Source organism: Apis dorsata, unplaced genomic scaffold, assembly GCF_000469605.1.
Source record: "Apis dorsata unplaced genomic scaffold, Apis dorsata 1.3 scaffold_292, whole genome shotgun sequence".
NCBI classification, from domain to species: Eukaryota; Metazoa; Arthropoda; class Insecta; order Hymenoptera; family Apidae; genus Apis; species Apis dorsata.
The window spans coordinates 70,952-80,934 of record NW_006263567.1 but is presented as its reverse complement, the minus strand read 5'-3'; the positions used below and the strand labels follow the sequence as shown (position 1 = coordinate 80,934).

The window sequence follows — 9,983 nt, the reverse complement described above, 5'->3', positions numbered from 1 at the left end:
AAAGAGAGAGAGAGAGAGAGAGAGAGAGAGAGAGAGAGAGAGAGAGAGAGAGAAGAGAGAAGAGAGAAAGAGAGAAAAAAACAACGTCTAGAGAGGCATAGAACATGGTCACATCGGTCGGTTCTCTAGAGCGGACCAACTATTAATTACAATATATTCCAAAGTGCTATCTCTCAAAGGAATCATTAATCAAGGGCAAACAAAGAGGAAAATTTGTATTGTATATTCTTTCTTTCTCTGTCGAACGAGTCTCGCACCTTGCCGTTGCATCTTTGGCAGCTGTTAGCACTGACACACCGCAACGAACGGTTTCGCGATAAAGGGGGAGATCGTTCGGGCCTGGGCTGTCGTGTCAATCCCTTCGTCTCAAGGAGGATCTCTTTCCACGGCACGACGTATCGACTTGGCCTGCACCGATTATCGGAGAGGAAACTCGAGCGGCACTACAGTCGGCCTTTATGATTGATGAACTTACTTTTCTCACGGCTCTTACGTGACTTCATTGACCGCAAGCACCGATTCGTTGCCGGTTCACAAGTAAACGATCGCGCTCAGCGATCCGTGCCACCGACTGTCGATTTCGTTCCCGTCGTTGCTTCGAAACGATTGATCGAACGATCTCTTCCAATTTCCCGCTATGATTATCGAAATTCTTCACACTGGACAGATCTTTCTTCCTTTCTCCCTTCCTTTCTCTTTTTCTTCTCTCCTTCTTCTCCTTCTTTTTTTTCCTCTTCCTTCTTCTCACTCAATTTCTCACGTTGCTTTCTCACGTTCTTCGTAACTTCTCGTTCGAAACCGATCAACGCGTGCACCTCTTGTTTCTTCGATCGATGCTTCACGACCGACTAACGTATAAGCCACGGACTGGGTAACGATGTGCGCAGCCTTCGCGTTGATGCACTGAACAGCTGCCACGCAAAAGCACGGGGTATACTTGCTCCCGCGCAAGTCTACGTTCTTTTCCCATTATATACATATGCCAAATATTGGCCACCGGTAGCTAATGGGATATTATTTCAATAAACAATCATCATTCAGCTCGTTATCCTTGCTTATTTTTTCCCAATCCCCGCTCCATCCGGCTTCTTTTCCATCCAGTCGTTATATTTGCGTACTGGCGAATCAATTGGTTTCGCTTACACACTAGAATAATGCACACAACTTCGTACATCGTTTCAATCGTCATACGTTATTTTTATACGTTTCAAAACAAGTCTCATCAATTATCGAGTTTAACCAATTTGCTAAGTGAACAATTTATTTCAATAAGATGCGTTGAAAAAAAAACAATTACATTAATGTATCCTATAAATGGATTCTATAAAGCGATTATTTCTTTCTCGAACAAAAGTTGAATAAAACTATTCGGCAATTTTTTATTAAGGTAGTCAAAATAAAAAAATAATGAAATTATGTAAAAATGAAGCTGTTTTTCCAGTTATAAAATTTAAAAATGTCTATACATAAGCAACAGGTAGAAAATATCTCATTGGTCAGACAGGAATTAGTTAATTAGTGATCAATCGATCGTAAAATTACTCATCAGTATATGTATACTTAATCTGGAGTATATGTACACTTAATCTGGATACTTACTACTTTCTAAAGAATAACAGCTACGAGATGTGGCTGACTATTTACGATTATTCTACTAAATGCGGACATCACATACAACTTGCCTATCATATCATAATATCATGTCATTTTAAAATAAAAAGAAGAAGATTTAATGCATTATAAACTTTAATATTATAAATATGAGACAGGCAAAAATACTTTCTAAAATTGAAACCAAGCCAAAAACATGATTGCAGGTGTAGATTATTTACTTGAAATGTATTGATCACCGATAAATACAACAAAAATATATATCAAACATATACATCAAATGAATATATATATTAAAATTTTTATTATAAATTATTTTAGTGAATTATTTTATCTCAAATATAAAATTATACGTATGAATTATGAAAGTGGCAATATTATCGATCGATAAGATCAAATTGTCAAAATCATAATTTCCAGATGGCAGGATAATAGCACTTGATGCCAATAATAGTAATCAATAGTAATCATTGATAAAAGAATATTGTATATATAAAAATATACAAAGAAAACATTATTTAAAGAATAAAAATCTTTAATTTTCTTCTTTTAAAGTTGCTTTTATTAGTCTATTATAAATTTTAAATATATTCTAAAAATTATTTAATATTAAACGAAAATATAACTAAAATATAAACTATTTTGAAAAACTTTGACTAATAATATAATAAAGATAGTTTCAAGACAAATCAAATTTAACAATGAAAAGGACGATATTTCTCAACATTTTTTCAACATTTCATGTGGAATTATTTTCGGTTAAATCAATTTTTAAATTAAAAGAAACCGCGTAATTCGGTTAGCAGACGAATTTTTCTATCGGCCATATCAGGAATGTGTGAGAATTGAGGGAAGGATATATTACGACTGGATGGCTTGATATTGAAAAATGAATAGCAACGATATTTCAAATTTATCATACAAAGAATTACAAGCTTTAGCTCTTCGATATCGAGTACCAGGTAACATAAAGGTAACTGATTTATTGTTAGAAATATAACTAAAAAAGTTTCCTTAATTTTTTTCCTAAAACGACAAGTAAATTGATTTTTGAACGATCGATTATGATTTCTGGCCGTAGAAGAAATTACTGGTTAAAGTGTTGCAAGCCGCAAAAGGCGGAAATGAAAATGAAGTTGGCAGGCTACTGCAAGATCTTAAGCAGAATCGTAAGAGGAAAGTGAGAAAAGTCAAAATCAGAAAACTCGGGTTAACCTCCACACCATTACATAGTCCTGATTACGGTATGGCTGATGATTATTACTGCCCGCAACAGCAACCACCTTATCAATGGGTGAGTTGATTTTCATTTAGTTTCGATGTTGTAATATATATTCAAACTTGAAAAAATTCAAATTATTTTATAAAATCTCACATTCGTCTCAAAAATTGATCGATGATGCTTGAGACAGAAAATTATATCGAATATGATTAATTTTATAGATCGATCATCAATTATCAATCTTATTAAAAATTTTATATTTACAATATTTCTATAACAATGAAAATTTTATTACATTTATATGTAGTTTTTTTAACAAAATTTTAATAAAAAAAATAACAAAATATTTATTTTAAATAAAATAATTATTTCTATAGGTGGGTGCAGAAGAAGAAATTGCAAGTAGAGATGAAGATAATAAAATTCCTCATTATGAAGAGTTTAAACAATTTTTGTTAAAGAGAATCCAAAGAGAATTTCAAACATATGATGCAAATAATAATCAAATACAAGATTCAACTGTAGTGGATTTAAGAACAGCAACAGTTTCATCTGATATGCAAAAAGTTCCTTTAGATATTAGTAATTATACTAAGTCTAATATAGTTGCTGTTAATAATGTAGATACATCTATATATCAACCAAATGATAATGTAGAATATCAAACATTAGAAGATACAAATAGCAATATGCAGGGATCTATACTTCTAAAAAAAATGTTACAAGCCCCAGTTGGTGCAAATTTAGGTGAGATAGCTAGTCCTGTACTTGGAAGATTTTGGACAATGGAACAATATCAATCTAATACTTTGTTAGATAATTCTGATACTTTAACTGCTGAATCAGACAATCAAGATAATGAAGAAAATTTAGAGAACAATACAGAATGCTATGGATTTCTAAATGGTATAAAGGGAGAATATTTTTTGAATGAACCAACTTTTGTGAAAAGTGTTGAAGAAATTGGTCAACAAATTTCAAATGTTTTAACAAATGAAAATATTAATCAATATAAATATCCTAACACAAATATTGATATGCATCAAGTCTATGAAAATTGGACTATTACTAATGTTATGGATGCAACAGGTAACAGTTATGCAACATCAGATGTTCAACCAACAAAAGTATTTCAGACTATGTATTGTGATAATATAATCTCTGATAGTTTAAATAAGCCTATAAATGATGAAAATTTAACATGTCAATATCGAATGACAGATACTGTACATCCATATAATTCAAATCAAAATTTATTAAATTTGAATCCATCGGAAGAAAATCAATATTGTGAAACAAATATTATTTCTAATGACCAATCTAATTGTAATAATTCCTATTATTTACAAAATTTAATTAAGTGCAGTACAGAAACTACTGGAGAGTATTTGCAATATACACATTCCTTTTCAAATGCAAATATAGATCAAGAAACATATACATCTACAACATCTCAAACATTTTCTAACAATAATCATTACAATGCTAATCTTCCATATGAATATTCTTGTTCACATAATAATCAATCAACCATTCCATTATCTGAAAATTTAGGACAATCAGAACAAAATTGTAATTCTATAATACAAACAGAATCTAATAATCATAGGGATATACCTGTTATAACAGATAAAATACAAACAAATGGTATGTAGTTGTTCTACTGTTGCTTTAAAAATATTTATTTAATATAAAGAAAAATAATATTATGTTTTTAATATCTTCAGGAATACTAGATCCATTTTGGCCAAAAAGAATATCCAAAATGCCTCCAGATTCTATTTTAGAAAATATTTTGAATTTCATTAGTAACAAACGTATAGATTTATCGAAATTAGATCAAACATCTTGTGTATATTGTTACATAGCTCCTATTGTTACTCATACACCAGTTTTATCAAGTATAAGTTGCTCTCAAAAAGAAAAATTTGTTGCAGAATATAGACAACATTCATTTTCTCCATATTGGTTACTTTATAATGATACTTCATGCGGAATGCGAATGGCTAATTTACAAACGAACGTTAGGGAAGCTATGATAGAAGAATCACGGCCATTACATTCACCATTATCAAATAACGAGTCTGATTTAAGAGAATCAGTTGCGGGAAGTGAAGATTCAATTACTGAAGTTTGGACTCATAATTATACGAATTACGAAACGCCAGCCGAAAAAGATGTAAATATATGCGAAGATTTAAATGTTGAAGTTACAGATTGTTTATTTTCAGTGATCAATACTGAACCATTGGTTAGTCAAGTAAATGATCTTTCTAAAAATTAAAAAAAAAATGTGTACTATTAATAGTACATAAAATTGTATTTATCGTTATTAAAAAAGAAAGAATATAAAAACAATGATATTATGTAATTTATGAAGAAAAATAATTACACAAATTATTTATATATTTAAGATTATAAATCAAAGTCAAACATGATCAATTGGAGATTATCTTGTTTAATCTAAAAATTTCAAGAAAGCGATTTATTATGTTATAGCGATCATGTAAAACTATTTTTTCAATGTTAATAAAAGTGCAATGTTAATTACAGAAAAAAATATGTTAGTATTAAAAAAATAAAAAAAGTAAAATGATTTTTTTTAAGTTGGTGTTTGTAAAAATATAAATTTGGCAAAAAAGAATTACAAAATATACCTACTATATATGCGGAAAAATACATGCAATTTTTTTTTATAAAACGAGGATAAAGAAACAAACGATATTAGAAATAAAAAAAAATGAAATTAATTTTAATAAATTATCCGAATTAAATATTTTTGATTAAAAATAAAATCAAAAATTTTTTTTCGTTTATTTTCTTTATCTTCAATCAATATTTATATATCGTTATATATTTTAATAAGAAATAAACAGCAAGCATCATAAATGTAAATTAATAAAATATTTATTTAAAGCCTTCTGTCCATAACATATAATATATAATCGAAAGAAAAAAATATAAATGATTATCATATGTTCGATCTTTTGATTTTTATAATTCAATCTTTATCAAATAATAACAAAATTTTTTTTATGCAAAGATAACTATGAGTTATTTATTTCAATGAATTATTTATAATAAAAATTAAATGAAAATTTTACTTACTTGGAATTCCTTCTGCTTGCATTTGTGTTTTCAAATAATTAAAAACTTTAACTGGGATCGATTCCTTTCTTCGATTTTTATATACTCCTACTTCAGAATCCATATTTTTCGAAGTACTTTGTTTATCAGAAGATCTACCTGGTGTCATATGAACACTATACATTTTATTTTTTATATTTCACTATATTAATAAATTAATAATTAAATAATTTAATTAGTAATCTGATTAAACGTTTCTTCTTTTCTTTTTACTTTTTATTTAATGTTTGAAACAAGACTTATTTCGCGCCTCGTCGATAATGCTTTTTTTATCATTTTTATGGTTTCAACAATCGATATATTATTTAAAATTTACCAGAAAAAAAAAATAAAAAATATAAATGATAAATTTATAATGCGAAATAAAGACAGTACTTGTCAGACCAAGATCTCAGGCACTACTGCTTTTAAAAAAAAGCAATAGCGCTATGTAGGTAAGTGGTGCACTGTATCTAATGATGTCCTCGAAAATTGAGACTAATTATTTCGCCGCTTCGTTTATTTTTTGTGCATAAAAAAAGAAAATATTAATATAACTCTAAATATAAATCAATTTTATAAATCATTCTTTCAAAATTCTAATAATAAAAATAAAATATAATAAAATCTTTTTTTTTGCAAGAAAAATAATTATTTTAAATTATAACGAATTATATAAAATTATGTAATCGATATCTGAATGTAAAATTAAAATATTATTTTTATTTTGGACTATTATAATATATTAAATTTATATTATATTTACTATTACAATAAAATAAAATTATTGAAATTTAAATGTAATGAATTCAAATAATTACATATTATTTATAATTATTCTCAATAAATTAAAATAAATTCAATTATTTTTTCTGAAATTAAATTGAATACCAAAAACATATCGTTATTGAATTGAATATACATAAAACTTTATGGGTATCATTTCATGGGTATAAAAGCGATATCTAGATAATACAAAATCTAAAGATAAATTTCTTTACAATAACATGTTCCTAACCTAGTAATGATTCCAATCACGAAATTGATATACATATTTTAAAAATTGAGTTTTTAAATAAAATAATCCTGATGCTAAAAGTTAAAGTATATATGTTAAAGTATTTAGTTATTATTATTTAGTTATTATTATTATTATTAAGTATATATATTAAAGTATTTAATATTTATCTTAAGTATTCTTTGAAAGAATTACATATAATACGAAAAATTTTAAATAATGATACGACCGCCAGTGTTACTTAATACTAATGCATTAACAGTACGAAATTTAAATGTTTATGATCATTTAATATCCAATGGATCTTATATTCAATGTGTACGATGGAAAAGAAAACCAATTTGGTTACCAACAGCAAAATCTAAGATATTTAGAGTCCCACAAAGACCAATCATACCTATAGAAGATCAGTGTGAACTTAAACGTTTATTCAATAATTATAGAACATTAATGAAATCTTTAATGTATATAAAATTTCCATTATTATTTATAATAACAGATTTATATAGTATATAAAATGATACATTGTAATTTTGTCTTAGGTCTTTTTTTGTTGAAAAAGAAGAAGAAAAAAAAAAGAATTTGGAGTTTGATACTGTAAAAATAAATATAGAGAAAGATTTTGAAATATGTTCTAATATAAATAATCAATGGAACAAAGAAATAGCTATGATACGGCAAAAAAGATTAAATCAAGAAAGAACTTATCGTATACAAGAAATTCATAAAAAATTAAAAGAAAAAAAGGAAAGAGATTTAAAAATGCAAGAAATTATAGATGCAAATATCAAAAAGGTAAAAGAAGAAGCTGCAACATTTATTACATCTAAAAATATAGATGAAGCTATTCTGAATGCATTGGAAAATATTATAGACCATAATATTGCAATTGATCGTGATGGTAATTTTTACAAAAATGAACCTAAAAAAAATGAATCTACTATATCTAATTAAACAAATTAAAATAAATGTTATATTATAAATAGTTTGTATCTTAGAAATTAATTTCTCTTAATAAATAAAATTTGTTCTAAAGCTACATTTGTATATTTACAATTTCCTTCAATTTCAATTCAATACATTTTTTTCTAATTCAGAATATATTTATTGAAAATGATCATATATAATGTATGTATTTATAATGTATTTATAATATAATAACAAAAAGCTTGTAAACACATCCATTCAAGTTCTGTAAGTATTTACAATATGGCATACAAATTTTATTAATTATCTGATTTTATAGCTTGTTTATCCATATTGTTGCAACTTACATTTAGAACATTAGGTGCACAATTTTTTTTCGGACGATCTAATAATGTATTATCGTCGTACAACTTTTTACAAAAATGTACTTCATTGATATAAATCAATATAGATTTCATGTATTTTTTTGTATCGACGATAATCACAGATATTAATTTGTAATTTGCATGATATTTATTTTTGTATTCACTGAAATAACTTCAATAACAGATAATTTTATATGAATGAAATTGTGTTTGAACATATGGTTTAAGATATTTATATGTGATTCTACTTGCATTATGCATTGCAATGTATCATTAAGAATAATTACTTTTACATTTCATGTATATATACTTGTAACATACCATGATGTAATTTTATTGTTGAAATATCTTTGGTTTAAAAACAATCTGTTTAAAAAAAACAAATAGACAATTAGATCACTGGTTGTTAACTAAATTTTAAGATTGAAATATTTCAAAAGATTATATAAAAATAAACATATATTGTGTAAAAGATTTATCTTTAAATTCAACTGCAAAGGCTAATAAAAAAAATGTATATTAATCTATTATTTTACAGTTTTCCTATATTATGAATAATAATAATTAATGTATAATTCTATATTGATATTTATTGTACGTGCTTATATATAGGTTTCTAAAATTTAAGAATAAGTCTTTGAGTTTCAAAATCTGTAATAATTAATAATAAAGTCTTAATTTTATTTAACATTAAAATAACATTAAAATGAAAGTAAAATTAATATTAATAAATAATAATAAACAGAAAACAATCAATAACAATTAGTAAAGATAACAAATCTATTCATTATATTAAAATATTATTTATAAAAATTTGAATGATAAAATAAGCATAAAATAAAAAATACATATAAGTTTTGTCATTGATTGTAACACAAAATAAAATCTTGATAAAAATGAAAAAAAAATAATAATTATAAATCCTTATTAAATTACTATGTTTATCAGTCATAAATGTAAATTATATAGGCATTGTTTACTTTCATAACTATCAGTTATGATATCTTTGACATAAGACAGAGCTATTGCACTTTGATACTACTTTTAATATACACATGTAAGAAACTATTGTTTGGAGGCATCATTAAAATATTATATGAACACGTTTGTAAAATATTTTCCGTTGTAAAGTTGCTAAATTCTGAATTATATTTCATGCATCAATTCTTCTCTTATCTTCAATTTCAGAATACTACAATAGTTTCAAATGCATGAATTTTTACAAATCATTTTATGTTTTTATATAAATTTAGCTTAATTTAGATGTACAAATTTTTATTCTGAATCTTGTAAAATCTATTAATATAGGACGTACTAAAGCACCACAATTTAAACATGTGTTGCATTGTTGTATTTTTCAAGTTTGGTAAAAATATAGAATTTATAAAAATTCTTAATCCTGTTTGTTATTTTATATATGGTAAATATGAAAATGATGGCACATGTGTTTCTAAAGCGAACTTGGTGTTAAGTATATTTAAAAATGATTTATCCCTTTTATTTGAATTTTATATTTTTAATTTAAACAAAAATAATAATATATAATAATAATGTAATAATATGATAATAATAATGATGATGATGCTGCTGCTACTGCTGCTGATGATGATGATAATAATAATAATAATAATAATGATAATTAATAATAATAATAATAATAATGATAATGATAATGATGATAATAATAATAATGATGATGATGATGATGATGATG

At 25.6% G+C, this 9,983-nt stretch overlaps 3 protein-coding genes across 9 annotated transcripts in view; 2 read left to right on the top strand and 1 right to left on the bottom strand.

The window, feature by feature from the left end:
* The window catches only part of LOC102681159 (Kv channel-interacting protein 2-like), an 11,822-nt gene extending 5,444 nt beyond the window's left edge, over positions 1–6,378 (bottom strand). The window contains exons 1-2 of one of the 5 annotated variants that reach the window (XM_006616988.2): positions 476–1,206; positions 258–408 (exon numbers count right to left, since the gene is read on the bottom strand). In XM_006616988.2, coding sequence (XP_006617051.1) covers positions 258–270 — 13 coding nt within the window. In that variant the 5' untranslated portion in view covers positions 271–408; positions 476–1,206. Of the gene's footprint in view, positions 1–257; positions 1,213–5,941 lie in introns of those variants that run through there. The other 4 variants (XM_031511126.1, XM_006616985.2, XM_006616986.2 and 1 more) reach the window with 4 other exon arrangements.
* Positions 2,316–5,160, top strand: LOC102681817 (putative uncharacterized protein DDB_G0282133). Of its 3 annotated transcripts, none has more exons than XM_031511124.1 (4): positions 2,325–2,573; positions 2,693–2,905; positions 3,211–4,480; positions 4,561–5,160. In XM_031511124.1, the coding sequence occupies exons 2-4, from the start codon at positions 2,858–2,860 to the stop codon at positions 5,115–5,117; spliced, it is 1,875 nt and encodes a 624-aa protein (XP_031366984.1). In that variant the 5' UTR covers positions 2,325–2,573; positions 2,693–2,857; the 3' UTR covers positions 5,118–5,160. The 3 variants fall into 3 exon arrangements, with proteins under 3 accessions (XP_031366983.1, XP_031366984.1, XP_006617055.1); XM_006616992.2 differs by having other exon boundaries at positions 2,336–2,584; XM_031511123.1 differs by lacking the exon at positions 2,693–2,905 and having other exon boundaries at positions 2,316–2,584.
* A 568-nt stretch (positions 6,379–6,946) lies between the features above and the next one.
* Positions 6,947–8,014, top strand: LOC102681947 (probable 28S ribosomal protein S26, mitochondrial). The gene is made up of 3 exons (XM_006616993.2): positions 6,947–7,065; positions 7,129–7,441; positions 7,520–8,014. The coding sequence occupies exons 2-3, from the start codon at positions 7,197–7,199 to the stop codon at positions 7,929–7,931; spliced, it is 657 nt and encodes a 218-aa protein (XP_006617056.1). The 5' UTR covers positions 6,947–7,065; positions 7,129–7,196; the 3' UTR covers positions 7,932–8,014.
* Positions 8,015–9,983: the final 1,969 nt, after the last annotated feature.

Bases quoted from the DNA above. Each gene is read 5' to 3' on its own strand.
- LOC102681817 (XM_006616992.2), top strand. From the start codon at position 2,501: ATGAATAGCAACGATATTTCAAATTTATCATACAAAGAATTACAAGCT. The intron at 2,906-3,210 runs GTGAGTTGATTT...TTATTTCTATAG, and splicing joins AGCAACCACCTTATCAATGG to GTGGGTGCAGAAGAAGAAAT. The intron at 4,481-4,560 runs GTATGTAGTTGT...TAATATCTTCAG, and splicing joins AGATAAAATACAAACAAATG to GAATACTAGATCCATTTTGG.
- LOC102681947 (XM_006616993.2), top strand. From the start codon at position 7,197: ATGATACGACCGCCAGTGTTACTTAATACTAATGCATTAACAGTACGA. The intron at 7,442-7,519 runs GTATATAAAATT...ATTTTGTCTTAG, and splicing joins ACATTAATGAAATCTTTAAT to GTCTTTTTTTGTTGAAAAAG.